The sequence below is a fragment of the Melitaea cinxia genome, chromosome 12 (genome assembly GCF_905220565.1).
Source record: "Melitaea cinxia chromosome 12, ilMelCinx1.1, whole genome shotgun sequence".
NCBI classification, from domain to species: domain Eukaryota; kingdom Metazoa; phylum Arthropoda; class Insecta; order Lepidoptera; family Nymphalidae; genus Melitaea; species Melitaea cinxia.
The window spans coordinates 7,003,392-7,022,772 of NC_059405.1; the positions used below are offsets into that span (position 1 = coordinate 7,003,392).

The following is a 19,381-nucleotide window of genomic DNA, read 5'->3' on the forward strand; positions in this document are numbered from 1 at the left end:
TATAAGTTGCTAATAAATGTTCTTAATTAATAACAATATAATGTTATATTAACATACATTTAGTTTTATATGAATATGTGAGTGTACCTTAGATGCTACTATCGTTTACGTTTTGTTTTTTTAACTTTACCGTATATTTTTACTAAACATAAAATATAAATTTTAAACATATAATATTTATTTATTATTGTGAGTAAAACAAATGCAACATTGTTATCACGTATCTGTAATTATAAATGTCAATTCATATTTTCTAATTGGTAACTTATACAGAGATTGTCAGGTATTTGCTAAAAGTAACTACATTTAATTAAGTACGATGAGTTAACAGTATCATTAGAAAAGTTCGCAATACAATTTCATCAACGCAGCGCCTACAAGCGGCGGCCACAGTAATGCGCTAGCAGACTACCTGGGCAGCTGTGTTGAGCCCCCACCATGCCCGGAACGGTTGCCCCGCAAAGATCTCTGTCTCACTCACACTTACTAGAAAAGCATGCCTAAGCGTCACAAAAAGCGGTTTGACTCACTTGTGTTGCGTACAAATCGGCATAGTGTGCGTAAAGTTTATTTTTCTGACAAGCAGCTCCATGGAACTAGTAGAGCGAAAGGTAAAGCTGTACGTGAGGCAGTTAGAACGTTTTAGCCCCGGGCGTCGACTTACCTGTTGGAACGCGTGAACCGGCGCGGCCTTGTGCGCGAGCGCAGCTCAGGTTTGACTCCGAGTTAGTTCCACCCCAGACATCGGCGCGAGAGCGCGCGTCACGTTCTTTGTTACCGAGTAGCAAACACGATCTTGTCCAATTAGTGCTTACGCGGAATAAAAGTTGAGTGGCCGGTTAAACGTGTGCGCTCTTACTGTTGGTTACCATACTGAAGCGATAATGCTTATAAGTGTAATTGCAATGGAACGTCGTAAATAAAACCATGCAAAGGTTAAAGTGATTTTTTGTGAAAGTAAAACAAAATGTGCCTGATGTGGTTTACAAACGTTCTGTTAGCGCTTAGCGCAGTTTTGCCGGCATGGAGTGCGTCTTTATCGGCAACGACAGGAACTCGATATCAAGCTCCCGATGAATGCCGGTGGACTACCGATGAAGACGACACAGGTGTCTCGTTACAATGTCGGTTAAGGACCATAAATAGCGAATTAGAAAATACAAATTTTAGTGCCATTCAACCACACCTAACTGCGCGTCTGCGTCTTGAATGTAGTGATGCGCTTTTTTTCCAAAGTTCCCTCGCGCCAGAAAGTTTTCGCCAATTAATAGAATTAAGAGAACTTACCATCGAATACTGCAAGATTGGGAATCTGTCGGATAGTGCCTTCACTGGCCTCCGAGAGCTTAGAAATTTGACAATACGGACTCATAATACTGATTGGTCTACAATGTCTTTAGAAATAACACCTACAGCATTTACAACTGTACAAAATCTGGAAAGACTTGATCTTAGTGAAAACAACATGTTAGCGTTTCCTGAAGGAGCTCTTTGCTCGTTAAGGAACCTGGAGTATTTGAATATGACTGGAAACAGAATGAGAGATATTAGTCATTTTCAATTTTCAACCGCACATCGCCATCCCACAGAAAAATGTGGGGATAACCTTTTAATACTGGATCTGTCGAGAAATCTAATTGATACGATACCACCAGGCCTTCTGTCTGGACTAAGAAGATTACAAAAGTTGTATCTTCAAGGCAATGGTCTCAATTCAGTTGCAGACAGAGCTTTAGAAGGACTTATATCTCTTACAACAATGAGGTTTTCTGACAATCAGCTGACCAGTTTACCTCCTGAATTATTTAGTGACACTAAAGAGTTAAAAGAAATATATTTAAACAATAATACAATTACTGTGTTAGCTCCAGGGTTGTTCAGTGATCTTTTACAACTTCTCGTCCTGGATTTATCTTACAACGAATTGACTTCAGACTGGATAAACACCTCAACGTTTTCAGGGTTGAAAAGACTTGTATTTCTAGATTTTTCACACAACAGAGTGTCAAAAATGGAAATTGCACTATTTAGAGATTTACATAGCTTACAGATACTAAAAATGCAGGACAATTTTATAGAACATATCCCAGAGAATGTGTTTAGCTCACTTGTAAATTTACACACACTGATATTATCTAATAATAGGCTTACGAATATCGAGAGCTATGCATTTATGGGTTTACAAGTATTATCTGTCTTATCTATTGACAGTAATCGTATCTCGAAAATACACCCGCATGCCTTGCGCAATTGTACTTCTTTACAAGATTTACATATAAACGGAAACAGGTTAGATGAAGTTCCAATGGTCTTAAAAGAAATACCTCAATTAAAAACACTTGACCTTGGAGAAAACTTAATAGTGAGCATTGAAAACGCTTCATTTATGACAATGCAACAAATGTATGGATTGAGATTAACGGAAAATAATATAGGAAACATAAGCAAAGGGGTATTTGACAAAATGACATCACTAAAAATTCTCAATTTATCTCGAAATAAAATCCATAAAATTGAAGCCGGTGCCTTCGATGGCAACATAAACTTACAAGCTATAAGATTGGATGGAAATTACTTGACCGACATCGGTGGACTTTTCGCCAAGTTACCTAATTTGGTATGGTTGAACATTTCTGATAATCGTCTAGAATGGTTCGACTACGCTATGATTCCAACTGGATTGCAGTGGTTGGACATTCACGCTAACAGAATTGCTGAACTTGGAAATTACTTTGAAATTGAATCGCAACTATCGCTTAGTACTTTCGACGCAAGTTCTAATAGGTTAACGGAGATAACCGGAAGTGCTATACCTAATTCAGTGGAGATGTTGTATTTAAATGATAATTTAATTTCAAAAGTACAATCATATACCTTTTTTAAAAAACCGAATTTAACGAGAGTCGACTTGTATGGAAATAAAATAACAAGTTTAGATCCTAACTCGTTGAGAATATCTGCCGTGCCACAAGATAAAACCGTGCCTGAGTTTTTTATCGGTGGAAACCCACTAGAATGTGATTGTACAATGGAATGGCTGCAAAAAATAAATACTGGAAACAGAGCTAGAACTCAACCTAAACTAATGGACTTGGATAGTATATATTGTAAATTACTTTACAATAGAGGCAATGCGTACGTACCTTTGGTTGAAGCCGCATCGCATCAGTTTTTATGTAAATACGAATTTCACTGTTTTGCACTATGCCATTGCTGTGATTTTGATGCCTGCGATTGTGAAATGACTTGTCCTAATAACTGCACTTGTTATCACGATCAATCATGGTCAGCTAATGTTGTAGAATGTTCTAATGCTAATTACGTAAACATGCTACCCGAAAGAATACCGATGGAGGCAACACAATTGTATCTCGATGGTAACGACATAAAAATACTCCCAAGTCACGCTTTTATAGGCAGAAAACGACTAAAAATATTGTACTTAAATTCATCAAATATAGAAATAATTCACAATAGAACTTTTAATGGATTAAAAGAACTGGAAGTACTACATCTCGATTATAACAGTTTAACTATGGTCGAAGGACAGGAATTTAACGGTCTCGATAACTTACGAGAGTTATATCTAAATAATAACAAAATAAAAACTATTGGGAAAGAGATGTTTAGTCATATGCCAAGATTAAAAATATTACACTTACAGCACAATAGATTAGTGACCTTGCAAGTATGGCAAATAAATGTTGCCGTTACTACAATTTCACTATCATATAATCCATGGTCATGTGACTGTGAATACACTGAGATGTTCCGAGAATGGACAAAACGTGTAAACTCAATAATAGATATATCTACTGTAAAGTGTATTTACTCAAAATCTAATAACACTGATATCGATTTATATAATGAGAACATGTTTGACGACCCTAACTCAGGATTTAAAATAGTGGAAGAAAATGGAACTATATGCACTGGAATGCCTAGTATAAACAATAGTATCAACGGTAATTTGACAGCTACTAAAACTATTTTAACTAATGAAGAAGTAGACTACATTCCTTTATTGGTCGCAACTCTAGGTCCAGTTATTATTATCTTAATTGTCGTGGTGACTGTGTTTATATACAGACAGCAAATGAGAGTGTGGTGTCACTCAAAATTTGGTGTTAGATTGTGTTACAAAGGAAGTGACATGGACAACGACGACGGCGAAAAACTTTACGACGCATTCATCAGCTACAGTTCGAAAGACGAAACGTGGGTGACAGAAAAATTAGCACCAATGTTGGAACACGGAGATCCTCCTTACAAGCTTTATTTACATTATCGCGATTGCCCTGCTGGTGGATATATAGCCGACAACATAATTCAGGCCGTAAAATCATCGCGTCGTACAATAATGGTGTTAAGTGAAAACTTTATAAAATCCGAGTGGTGTCGTTTTGAATTTAAATCTGCTCATCATCAAGTGCTAAACGGTGGAAGAAAAAAACTAATCGTGGTTATTTTAGGAAACGTGCCTAAAAAGGATCTCGACCCCGATATAAGACTTTATTTAAAAACAAATACGTGTGTGAAATGGGACGATAAACTATTCTGGGAAAAATTAAGATTTGCTCTACCCGACGTTCCTAATAAGCAAAGGCGTCGCGGAATGCCAAGTCCGGGAGCTGGTTTAGTTCCGATGCATCGACACCATCATCCTCGAAACCATTTGGGTGCATTACCACCACCACCAGTACATGGAGCTCATCCTGTGTTGCCGCCACATCCTTCCCACGCCCAGCATCAAATCCCATCCCGAGCCTCACCCCGAAACCTTTCCGTCCATGTGTAGTGTTGTGAATAAACTAAAACTGTGTATATAATGACTAAGTGCGAAGTGACTCTAAAAGTGAATTTGTGATGGCTAGTCGGTTATCGTATGTAATGTACATATATTTTTAAAATACAATAGTCTTATATTATAATTGTAAATAGCTTAATATATCGTACCGCGATAATATCAACCATAAACTTAAAATAGTAGTAATTAAAAACTTGATGTACTATTTGTGTAAAAGCATAAGCTTTGACCGTTTTATAAGAACAGCACTGTTAATGCAATTCAACTGAGTTATGTAAAACAAATAACTAAAAATGGCATGTTGCCAAAATCTGTGATAAATTAGTTGTAGCTAGTTAGGTTACCTAGTATTACTGTACATTTGTAATTTAGTCACGAGAGAATAACGTATTTATTGTAAAATTTCAAAAATGGACTGTGTCAAAAAGTGATAAAGAGAATAAAATATGATTTTTAATAAAACTTAGTTTTCTTTAACAGTTATGAGATTTCAATTACTTCAATACGAAACAAGTATGTTTAAAATCTTTCATCACTTCATCTTTCAATCTTTTCAAAGTTATTTACATTCATTTAAAATATTTTCAATACATACCTATCTTATGACAATATTATTAAATTAAAATGAACCAATAACTGAAACAAAGTTAATTTATTAACAAGTAATATTATTATTATTATTTTAATATAATGATAATTTCCAATAAGAAATATATCTGACTCTTATTAACTCTCGAAATCTAACTAGAAAAGATAATAATTATACATATTTTAAATTATAATAGGAGATACATTACAGATATAAATTTAATATAATATCAACGAATCAAAGATTAAACAGCATCAATAAATATGATGTAGACTTTATTACCTTAAAATACATTTGTTAAATTACATATTACAAAACATTATTACCTAATAACATTTAGTTAATTCGTCCCATTTATTCAATGACTGTGATACATTTGAAGCATCGAAGTGATTAAGGGAAGGTGACAACATTTCTGCTTATTAGACCGAATTATTCGATAGACAAATTTTGCGACTTAAACTGAGAGGTGTTAAAGCGATATAAGATTTAACTTTAATCCTTAAATACATTGTTGGATAGCACTCCCTTTTTTTTATCAATTTTTAATTAATTTATTTTTTATTTTTGGAATAGAAATTTAACAGGTCAAATAATGAATATGAAAATAGTTTGTATAAAAATCGAAGTATAGTAGTACAAAAATAATATCATTTCTTTTTGCTTTTTGAAATATTTCTAATCTTTAGTAAATTAATATTATTATAATTTACTTGTTACACATTGAACTTAAATAATAAAAATGAAATAACTTGTAACAAAGATTTTACCTATATACTGTATGATGGGTCCGTTTTATGACTGACACCAGTTAATGAGGGCTTGATGTCTAGCTGTAATCTTTGCTTTATTATTAGATTTCTTTATACAGGATCTTTTTGACTAAAAATATAAAAATTCCACACTTAGATTATTTATCGTTTAAAATTATTTTTAAAACATATATAAATGTAGACATCTCTAGTCACATCTAAATCTAATCATACAAGAGGAAGCAACTGTTTTCATATGTGTTCTTTGTTTACTTCTTATAAAGTAAAGATTTCGAGCTTTTTTACCTCTTTAAAGAGCTACATATATATAGAGTTCCTATTTATTTCTATAACGGATCAAATTATGGCGATGTCTTTTTTAACTCTTTTACACACTTTCCTATCAAGTGCTCTTAAAGACTGACCTTAATCTTGAATATTATTTTCTAATGTTTACGCGAATCGAAAAACGCGAACGCGAATTTTAAATAAATTTTTACGGATTTTATCGCAGAAGTTTTCTTCTAACCTTGAAGACTTTGTAGGTCTGTAAAGGAAGTCCATAATACCATGCATCTATTTCCTAAATTACATTCATAGTATAATATTTAACTAAAATATTTATTAATTAAATATATTGGTTACCTCGGCGACTATAACTTAAAGTGTTTGTTTAATTACATCGTTCAAACGATTACCACCTAAGGTACCTAGACATTTGACAGTCAAGTTTGACAGTTCAAATTTTCGAAACAACGTCCAAATAGCAAAATATATAATACAAATAATAGATTGTAAATATAAATTACAAAAAAGAGTTCAAAATACAAATATTTCATAGACACCTATTGAAAATATTTTTATAAAAAATATAAAAACATAAAATGAGGTTTGATTATTGTTCTGATAAAAAGTTTGTATATGTGTGGATACGCCACAAACTTATATCAGGCATAAATATATAGCCCACTTTGATAAAATATAAATCTTAGCAATAGACTCAAGTGAACCGAGTTATTTAAACGAGCGGCAACATAAGCAAGCATATTGCATATCAGGTTTTTTATACTGTAAGGACTCGGGCCATCGACCGCTAGCCTTCAATCTGAGTTAACGAGCGCCCGCAGCCCTAAGTAGGTGTGAAACAAGTGAAGACGCGAACAAAAGCATTGCGCGGTTTCTATGTATCGAGATTGCATTTGAATGCAGGAATATAAGTGGTATTGTTGTTCTACGTTCAATCAGACTTATTTAAAATGAAACTAGAGAAAATTTCTTAAATTCTTTTAAACCAAAATAGATCAACGCTTTGACTATTAGATTTTTCTAGTTTCGAGCTATATCCTTTTAATGCTACTTAAAGTTTAGTGACAAATATATGTGTAAATGTGTGAAAGTGAAATGTGGATAGAAAAATGTGTGAGTGCGCTTTGATTGAATTTCTATAACTTTAACTAAAATTAAATAGTTTTTCTTACAGAAATACATGATTACAAAAAGTGCCAATAAATATGATTACACGTACGAGTACATTCCCTAATCTTTTTCTATCTACAGCTGAAACTACTGATATCATTAAATAAAAAACGTTTACTGAATTAAGAACTAAATAGGAACAAACAATTTTCACTTTAAAAAAAATCTTAATTATTAGATATATACTCGTAGGTACGCTTTTTAGTTATATGTCCCGAAAGATGGTATAAAAGAACCATATTTTATAAATAATACACATGTTATCCTTTGCTTACTCCAAATTTTCAAATTGGTACTATTTGAAGGGGTGCCAACTAACGATCACATACCCGTCTAACGACCGGGTTGCGGTGTTGTGAGCGAATTTCGAATAAATTTGAACTGGATAACATGTTACAAAATTTAGTCAACAAAGGTTTTTTAATTTATTTAAACTACTTTTAATATATATTTATGTATCTAAGTAATTTTGAAATATATTAAAAAGAAAGTGAGTGTCGAAGAAAGCACTGACGTATGCTCCTCATGTGTTTGTCAGGCGTGGTTTTAATTTCTGTCGACGATACATGGGAATTTGTGTGTTTTTGTAATGTATTTCTAGACCGCGATATATTATGGTACGTCGGCATTTTAACAAGATGCCTTTATAGGTGGTTAAATGTAAATGTTTTGAAGCCCGTAAGATATCATTATATTGCCCACAGTCTGTAATCGATTTATCTTAGTGATAATTCGGAAAAGAAGATTCATTTTTTTTGTAGTAAAAAATAATTTCCATTTTAGATTGTTTATAAAATATTAAAACTTATTTTTGTCTGTTCAAAACATGATTACTGATGACATATTTTATAACTTTATTAGATAAGCAATAGCTACTAAACATACAAAGATAATAACGAATTCTAGTTATAAAAAAGAAAACATTAGATACAAATCACGGTTTAATAAATCAAATTTAGATTTAATCAAATGTTTCACATAATAATTATAATTGAATTGATTAGATAAAATAATACTTCCGCGTAATTACTAGAGGATATAAATTTATAAGCTAATAAGAGTACGGTCACACGTACGTGTAGTTGCTTAGATAAATAGGGTAAAGTTATATAAGATAATTTTTTAATGTAATTTATAGTAAGCGAGTTGATATATTAAGCTTTCACGCTGTAAACATTTCTATAGAGCTGATCAAACAATATGATATCACATGTACAGGTAGTAACACATACGTTTCCTCCGTCGCAGGGGCTCATAAATTAAGCTAGAAAATAACACGGAGGTGAAAAAATAAACGCGACGCCGCACTGTGTACCACATTAATCACAACTCTGAGAAGGCGTCGAGAATTTATTTTACGATTGTTACACCGTCGATGAAACGTTAAAAATGCTGTCGCGTTTATATTGAAACATTCGATGCATTGTTCGAGACGATTGGTACGATAACGCACCGTCCCGTCTCGCACCGTTTTTCCTATTTCTACGGCACCTTGTTGATTTCCGAACGTAAACTGTCGAATACTAGCCCGTAACTAGTTTCATTTTTATTAGTACTGGTTTAGTGTGGAACAGAACGCGAGTTCGTATCGATGGTACGATTAAACTCCCGAGATATCATAATCACCGGTCTGTGCGTTTATCGAACGTATAATCGGAGAGCGGTAATAAATTTGTCTCATTTTAATATCCTAGAGCGTGTAATGAACGACCACAAACGACCTCGATGTTTGGACTCGCATCTCGTTAGAGGCGGGGAAAAAACGCGGTAATAAGCGCGCCGCCCGCGCCGTACGAAAGAGTTCAACGAGCCGCCGCGTGTCACACCTATGCCTATAGCGCGTTATTTATTGGATTGACACCGTATCAGCTAGGCAATTATATTTAAGTATAATAATATACTTAAGATTTACTAAATATTTGTATAATTTAATTAACGTTTATTTATTCATAAGAAAATATATTTATAATATAGCTAAAAAATAATTAGGCGTATAACTTGAAATTCATCTGTAATTTAGTTGAGATTGAGATTAGGAGATAAGTTTAAGAAATAAAGTTCTTGTTAGAAGTTATTTTAATGAGAATGGAGCCCACGGAAAACGATTATGTGAATAAGGTGTTTAAACATAAATTAAAACTAGGTGTTGCCTTGGAAGGATTGACTTGTTCATAAGTTTATTTACGAAAATATTCCTTGAAAGCCCTTCGAAAAATATAATGATATGTTTGGTAAAATATTTGGAACAAAACAAAAGCTCTAAAAATACTTATTTTTTTGGTACTTCAAAATTAGTAAAATTACCAAACTACCTGTCACTATTCTGTTCTCCGCTTTGATGGTATAATTTTCAGTAATGTTATTTATTCTTAAAAACTTATTTATTTCTAATTTTCATACACAAATCAAAATTTACATATCTTCTGAATTTGGTACTACTATTAAATATTTTAATGAGATTGGAATTTACAAAAACCCAACCATGATGGGGTAAAATTACCATTAGGTTGCCAACTTTCTACTATTATGTACTATTAGTGAAAATATTAAATAATATGAACATGAAAATTAACAAAACATTTTAAAGACGAACGATCGTAATACTCGTATGTACCATATGCATAGATGTCAAGCCACAAAATAAATATATATCATAATTATGAATCTAATTATCGCCCACGCGTTCTTTAGTAAACGTGTGCATCAAACGGAAGCAGAATATTTAGCCAAACATCACACGAGACGTCAGAAATGTCACTTAAGCCGTGTATAATCTAGCGACTCCTTAGACCACACGGTGGTAAGCGGAATAAATATTTGCTTTAGCCGTTATTGTATTAGCTTGGTTGTAAAATACTAGCAAGTGTATGTGGACATCAAAATTTATAAAGATTAAAAAGATAGGTAATCCTAACTTTTATAGAAATGGTTCAAAAGTAGTTCCAAAGTTTTCGAACTATACTAACATAGCCTAAATTTCGTGTTTTAATTTTTTCTCGGAAGTAATACTAATGCTAATCAAAGAAGAAAAACGTCTTGAAAAATATACGAGTATAGCAGATTAATTTCCAGCCTTTTCTTCTCATAGCGGAATATCTCTACATGTGTCACAGTAACTAATGTATAAGAAAAAGAGTCTTTGCTCAATAATATATCATTTATAGCTTTTCGAAGTACAACAATACTATACAACTGTAAAATGTGTCTTTCTAAGTGTTTGCTTAAATATGACCAAAAAAAATAGGTTTTGATATAAAAAATAAAGTTCAAAGTTCAAGTTCACTGTTAAGATATAAAATATAACATTTCTGGCGCTTTATATATTTGTAAGAAACCTTTGAGGAAGTCAGTGTGAACCTTTTCGAGTTTTATAGAAAACTGTGTAAAAGTTCAAAAAGGAAATTATGAATTATCATTACCAACTTTCGAAATCATTATACCTCCTAACATTCTATTAACATTGGTTGACATTTATGATTCCACTCCATTCCCATGAGTCACAACGTGTTTATTATACAACTTATAATCTTCCTTAGAAAATGGCCTAACTAAATCAAAATTATTATTTTTAATCAGACAGATAACTCAAAAAGAACGCTTTGATACAAACTAAATATATAGCTTAAAATAGATTAATAACTATTGATAGTATGTTCATAATTAGGTTTATATAAAAAAAAAGAAAAAGTGTTTAATATAATAGCGATTTTGGCATCACTTGTTTAAAGAATAAATTATATACTCAATAATTCCTAAAGCTAAGTCACGAAAATTATGTTTCATCTTTATCCGTGTAATATAGATATTGCCATGCAAGAACTAATATTTTGCTTGTATTTGTGTGAATTATTTAATCTTATAAATATATTTGTCGGATGAGGGTTTATCTCTCTCGCTCATCGTCTCAGAGTAATCGGTCTACTGTGAGCTTCAGTGGTAATGTTGGCACAAGTAAACACAATTTATGATATCATAAATTTCTTATAACACAGGAATCACTTAGCAGAAAAGTAGTTATTTTAGTAGAAAGGTACGCAGCACGAAACGCGGGATAGGTATTAGTTAACGGAGCGGTGACTAACTTCTTAGCATTCTATGAATTCACCGTGCGGATGATGAGTCGATCGTGTGGTAGAGGGAGTAACTCAGAGAAGTGCCTAGGACTTGCGACCTAGGTGTAGATTTAAGAAGGCTTTGAGATTCGCATCAAGGCTCACCTTCGCTGCTACTGAGTTGTCCGCCCTGCCTAGCTAAATTATAGATCGTTATATAACAATTAATTCGTTTGCACAAATTAATTATTGAATGAGTCTAGGTTAAGCTACTAGCAGGATACAACAAACGCATCGTGCCAAGCCGGAGCCAAGACTGCCTTAGCCGCGGTCGCACTGTTCGTTTTATATATGTCAGAATAACTCGAGTAATATAATGAGTGAAGGTAGGTGACTATCGAACGATGTGCTAGGTGGCGTGATCGGTGCATCTGTGGTTTATAAATTCCTTGTTAATTGCGTACGATAGCTCAAGTGCCGACATATTTATAATTTTAGTCTTAAAATAATTGATATAGTCTATTTTAATGTTGTCTGTGTATTTCAAAGCCAGCAGTTGGATGGTTATCCTGCCATCGGTCTGCTTTGTAAGTTCCAGGGTGGTAGTGGAATTCTGTTTTCCTTTAGTCGCCTCTTACGACACCCACAGAAAGAGAGGGGGTGGCTATATTCTTTACTACCGTAGCCACACAGCGAAGCTTGAAAGATACTGCTGCACAATTTTGTACCACAATGTAATGTTAGGCAAAGCAATAACAATCATCATTCCTATTACATCGAAAAACACACAAGTAGGTGTAGAAACTCAACGTAGATAAATCCGAAAGAGTCCAACATATTAAAATAATAAGAGACGGTATCATTAACACATACAAATAAATATAAACTGACAAGTGCTGAGTGACAGGTTTTGGCAACTATCATGCCTCATTTACTCTTCTTTATAATTCATCATTCGATAAACTATTTAGTACTGTAATTATTTTATAAATTTCGTATATTGTCCTTTTTTGTTACCAACGCGTTTTTCCTTTATATTATTATACATATCTCAAATATTATTAATCTAAACAATATCGTAAGCTTGTTTTAATACACGATGACTCATCAAATAAACGATCATCATTGAACGCGGAACAATTTCGACGCAAATTATACGCTGTTATGAACGACTACCTTAATTAAGTTGCCTGTACGAGATTAATTTGATTATCAGATTCTTATTTCAATTATTTTAACAGGGTGTTATTACTTCGACAAAGCTATTTGTTGCTACGTATTTTCGGAGATAGATACGAATCAGAAGCGAGTCGGTCGACGCGGAAAACTAATATTATATTTCGTTGATACAATGACTTTTATAACGAGTAATAATAAAATGTCTGTTATCGTTAGAACCTACCTATAACTGTGTCGGAATACCTAAATCGTTGATATTTGCCTTGAGGTAGTTAAAATTGAAAACATAGTTAGCTTTCACATTTTATACTTAGAGTACGTATTTATATATTTTTAAAAGTAACATGTTCTTTCGAAGATATACATTTTAAAACACCTATTAAAAAGACTAAGATCAAATTAATTCGACCTAAATAGTTACAGAGTAAACGAGACCATTACTTTGGAGCTCTCGATATTATGTGATGGTTAAAAGTATTTAAGGTCGAGATAAAATCTTAACAAAAGCGATTTGGTACGTCGGCGTCGTCTTGTTTCGGTACTTACACATGTAGACACCTATACTAGCCGACGATGTCCAGATTAACTTGACCCTAACATTTCGAATCGAAGAAAGATCTTGTAGGCAAAACGTCGAGGGTTCGTGGTCCATTCGATAGTTGTTTCACGTTAAATATATTGACCCCGAGTGCAAGTCAACTAGTAAGTTATACGTCGGTGCCTCATCTATGATATGTAAATAATAATTGGTTTTATAATAAAAAACAGTATGTTCTAAAGTCGTGTGTAATGTACCAAATCCGTATAGGACAAGATATATTTAAATGCAATCGAATCCGTGTTAACGCTTCTCGTCGCACCTCTGCAAGCGACCGAGCTTTTGTCGACCGTCACTCTACACGAATTATCCGACAGCTTTTGCTCATTATAGCCGATTTTATTTGCTCTTATTTAATTTAGCATTTATTCAATCTGCCCCCGGCGCGATACGTATTGTGTGCAGTGGTCTTATTTCACACCTTTTGTGACAGGGCTCATTGAGCGCGAGGTGTCGGGATGTGTTCCCTCTCGGCTTGGTTTACACGTTTAACTCCGGTACCTTTCATCGCGCACAAAACGTAATTGAATCCTACAGAATCCTACGCACTCCGTAAGATTTAATAGGGCATTTAAACACTCGCATTGGCTATTGTACATCGGTTTTGTACGCAATTATTCATCGCAACCGCACTGCAGCTAGCTTTCCGCGAAGGCCCGTGTGTTAGACAAAGTGCGCTCCGCTGTAACCGCCGTGTGTGGTTCCACATTAATTAACATAATGTTAACAACAGCCCGCACATATATGAGAAAATATGAATTTGTTCAAAATGTATTTCGTTTTCATAAACACAACAATTTTAATACATGAAAATATAATTTAACTGTATTTCTTTATTTATTAACGAACGTAATACACAAAACATTTAATGAATCTCAGCGTTTACTGTAAATTTTAAACGAGACATCTACTTTTAGAGTCTAGACTGTGCTTCGAAGCGATTACTTTATATGCATATGTAAAAGCTTGCCGAGAAACCGAGTAGGAATTCCTAACGAACGTCATACCCTCAAGGTGTAATCCTTTACTTTAGCACTTAAGTGTTGTATTAAATTTAACAAGAAGTCAGTAACACAGCCCTGATGTAAAGAGAAATTAAACTAGACGTGCAAGTCTGGACTCCGACGTTCAATCCCGATGGCCATCTGAGCGTCATTATTTGTGAGACGCACTAGAACAGACATGTCAAGGAATCATGATGCTATATAAGTGGGCACGTCAGGTGCTCGTAAAATTGAAAATGGCTCGTAAATCTAAGGTATTGAACTGAATTGCAGATAGCTAAGCGTACGCGGGCGCGCATTTGATAGCTTGAACACCATAGTACTTAAAATTTTAACGTACATAAAAGATTCATTGTTTACTAGGAAAAAACGATTTCATTAATATTAATTATAGTCATACATTTAAAATTTAATAAATTTCTATTTGTGTGCACGATGGCATAAGCTTAGTTAATTATATTATTTTGTTTTAAACATAATATTAAAACAACTGTATGCTAAAAGTATTCGTTGTAAACATATTGATGAATTCTATTTTGTGACGACTAAATACTAGACTCCCATGTAACATAAGACTTAAAATTAAAATCTGTCGCAGTAGGCAGTACGAATATAAAATATTATGTTAGAAAACAATACGTGATAGTAGGAAACTAATATCCTACTGTTTTTGTTGGTCTGCGAGTCGTAAATTAAAATTTGAAAAACGAGGTACTGCACGTCAACTATAAAAACGCAATATCGTACATCGATCAGTTTATACATGCGCTCAACAATAGAGCGACCATTGTGGACTGTTATCTAATCGTAATGAATATAAATTTTCAGATGGCATTTACGATCAGTACACGCCGTGGTACTCGACTATATAAACACGTTAGATAGATTTTTTAACTCACGCATACCGCAACAATAAAATACTTCACTGTATCGCGAGCACATCAATTTGTGACATACACGGCATAAAGTTTCAACTTTATCTTTCATTTTATCAAACGAATATCGGTACGATTTATTCACAACGTGGTCTGAAAAAATCATTTATAAATAATCAAAGATTCTATAAACTTATCCATATACATATTTACATATTTATTACAGTAGCGAGTAAATATAATTTATATATTTATGCATAACATCACATTGCACTTAAAAGTATTTTATGTATAGATAAGACCAGACCTTAATGTTCATGTTATTCGTATAGATAATAAGTGAAAAGAAAGACAACAACAACCAAAAAATTTATAGTATTTCTCATCAGAATTCTTTACACGAATATATGGGTTTCTAATTAATAAAACACTTATCTAAAGTGGATATCGATGTAAATATGTCTTCAGAAAAGACAATTACATTACAAATCACGTAACCAGTAAATAACTGGGCGATATTTTGAAACAGGTATTAAAAATTATTTTATCTATTCTATTAAAACTAATGTCTCTGTTTTAGGCGCCTAGTTTTAACTAGATGCGTCAAAACATCACAGAAAAAATAACATTCGTGACTAGCTAACGATACATCTTAAATTTTAAATTACCCGGTAAGGATATATGATATATGATATACACTTATAAATCTCTAATGCAATATTTAGCACGTTATTGACTCTAATAATATTAACACTTAATACATAATTCGGCACTTCCAAAAGTAGAACACCTGCTTAAAATTAAAAAAGAGCAATCATAAGTGTATTCTCTATCATTCTTATACTAATAGAAGAATTGTAAACGTTCACGCCTGACTTTGTGAAAATTAAAAACTCCTGTAAGAGATTTCATAAATTCAAGGTTCATCAAAATAACAATTGGTATTTAATTGATTAGAAAAGTATAATATTTAAACACCATGAAGCATTTACTCAACTGCTTTGAAATACACAGGCCGAAGACGGGCAGCAGCGTCTTCGGTGCGACATAGCCAGCCCTGCGGTCACCAACCCGCCTGCCCAGCGTGTTGACTATGAGAAAAAACACATGAGTTCGCGCCAAAAATGACGCGAACTTGTGGAGGCCTATGTCCAGCGGTGGACTGCGATAGGCTGAAGTGAGTGTGCGCGTGTGTGTATGAAGCATTTACTCAGAAATTATAGTATCAGAGTCATTGTAATCCATCACAAATAGAACAACCCCCATCATTAAACCATTTTAAATTGTTAATTGAACCAAGGAGTATATGTGGCTCAAAAATTATTAGCCAAAACATAATTTTTATTGTAGCTAAATATACCTCTCCTAACAAAGTTAGAAACCTACAACCGATTTTTGTATTACTATTTTTTTAGCATTATTCAAAATAGCATACTGTAATCGAATTTAAGTTTGAACTATAGGTAGGTGTTTTGTTACAATTGTCTGGAGAATCTTTTTGTGGAATCTTAAGCGCTGTCCGTTCAAATTATTATAATCATAGATATCTGATACTATTCAATGTAACGTAGTGTTTCCGATATGTTTCTGACAGGACGCAAAATTTAGATCATTAAAATTGCTTGTTGTTAAAACTTAATGCATAATGTAGAACAAGAATCGAAAATGTCTGACTGTATAACTGAATAATTTATTTAAATAATGCAATATAATCTGGAGAATATCTTAGAGTTTCTTACACTATTTCTAATCGATGAAAAGAAAAAACTATATTTCAAGTAAAACATTTTTTGCCTTATGGTTTAATTTTTGCATCTGAGAAGTGACTAGCATAATGATATAGGTACATTCATAAACTATTGTTGTTTGTTTTTGATAACAATACATTTTTAAATATTCCTTAAAATAATTAAATTACGAAATACTACAGTATTTCGTATATTAAAAAACTGAACAATTTAATTGTGTGTTGGGATAAACAAAATAATTTTGAAGTACAAGATACCGCTTGATTGTACAATTTCTCTTTAAAAATAAACTTACTTAACACTCGAGATTTTATAGTTGATTTTACTGTAGATGTCAAAGAATAATTAAAATATGTTAAGCGTAAAGTATAACTGCATCTTATTTCATGAGCAAAAGCTTACTGGAATATAAATCTTAATCTAAGTAAAACTAATAATTTTAAGCATCTTTCGCTTGTAAGACTTACAATTATCAATAAAGTATCGGCTAGTAGTTTAAGAAGTAGTGAAAGAAAATTTAAATAAATATTTAGTAAAAATAAAAATCTATGGTAGAACGAGCTCACTGTCATCATCCTCTGTGTAATTACCGGTGTGGTTACGAATGTTAAGTTGTAAAACAGAGTAGTTATTATGATTGATCGTAATTTTTAAATAAGTATTACGATGTCATAAATAAATATTTATAAAAAAAATGGCGTCTCATGTATGAAATATCAACAACTAATGCTATATGGTAAGTATGAAGAGAAATTATTAGTTTGGTAACATGTTTCATTGTAATTTATACAATTTGTAATAACGTAACCGAATTCAATAACTATTTACAATATGGGCTCTGTAATGTCCCCTATACGACATATACTGACGAAACAGCCATAAATGTCATCGCCTAAACCACGAAGGACATCTAGTCGTAAATAATAAGATATAAATATGTTTAAGTAAATTAGAATTACAAACACATCATATTTATAAATTATTAAGCCTTTCATCGTTGATCTAATGAGTAACATAAAATCGCTAAAAACATTATTATGTGCTAATATTTAAAAAAAAAAAATAACAAAGACAAAGAAATCCCTAACATCTTTATCGACATCTTCGATACGTGTATCTCTTTAAAGTGCAAAAATAATTTCAATATACTTCAACAACTTCCTGAGTATTTACACAATAATGAAAGAGACTAAATTATTTATCACAATGACATCGACTGATATATAATTTTCTATGTAAGCAGTTGCCCCACTATTACGCGCTTCGGCAATTCATTCGAAATAATGAGGTCGACTACCGGCCATTCTTTCACAATAGAAATTCTACCACGAAACCATAGGCAGAGAAATTGCCACGTTTAAACAACAGTGAAATAAATTTTATTAAATACGAGACAGCTGTGGATGAGCACAAAAAATACGATCGCAACATCAGCTGAACGTAAAAAATATCAAGAACGGATATTATAAAGGACGTTGAACATCGACGTTCCATTTAAATTGCTTTACAATCGTTCATTAAAATTAGTTTAGATTACAATATTTAAATTGCGAAACAAAAAAGAACCAGTTAAAATGACGCGTCTCTTTTTCAAGTCTTAATTGTCCTGCAGTCGCGAACGGGAAGTACATTTTAATTTGCAACGTTAATTAGGTATATTTAATATTCATTACTCAACATCTTTTAATTTACATTACAATTGAAAATTTTACTCTTAGTATTTATTTGTTACGAGAGTCGCAATTCTTATACATATCTAAAAAACTGTATTTCCGATAACAATAAGTACCTACTTATAAGTGTACAAATCCTTGTCATGAGTAAACTATATACATTTTCTTAACAATTGGATGTATTTGTCATTTTTTTTTATATTTTTCGTTCCAAACAGAACCATTATTTTTGGAATCTTTTTACGTGTCCAGATATTTTCATGTTTGTGTTTTGATGTGGTAGCTATTTATGACTATTGAAATAAAAAATAAAGTTGAAAAGAGAAGGGTAACAACAAGAAAAGATTTTTCGGCGTTTTAGCTTAAGAAATATATTGAATACTACTTGAGACTTGAAAGATATTACTTAATACAGAACCTCTTTGTATGGAATTTAGTTGTTTGGCTTTTTGAGTTCCTGTTCATACATAATAAATAAACTTTGATTTTTTTATCACTTTAAAATATCACATATGACGAAATTAATTAATATTATTAGAATCTTCTATATATATATCTACTATTTGCACATTTAGAAAGGTCAAGGAAGTTCAACATTTGTAGATTTGCATTCCGACTTTTATGATTC

General features: G+C 32.5%; 2 protein-coding genes across 2 annotated transcripts in view; one reads left to right on the top strand and one right to left on the bottom strand.

The window, feature by feature from the left end:
* The window catches only part of LOC123658188 (lysine-specific histone demethylase 1A-like), a 194,331-nt gene that overhangs the window by 60,450 nt on the left and 114,500 nt on the right, over positions 1-19,381 (bottom strand). The window lies entirely within an intron of this gene.
* On the top strand, positions 968-5,269 carry LOC123658185 (toll-like receptor Tollo). The gene has a single exon (XM_045593627.1). It carries the CDS (start codon positions 968-970, stop codon positions 4,796-4,798), a length of 3,831 nt encoding a protein of 1,276 aa, XP_045449583.1. The 3' UTR covers positions 4,799-5,269.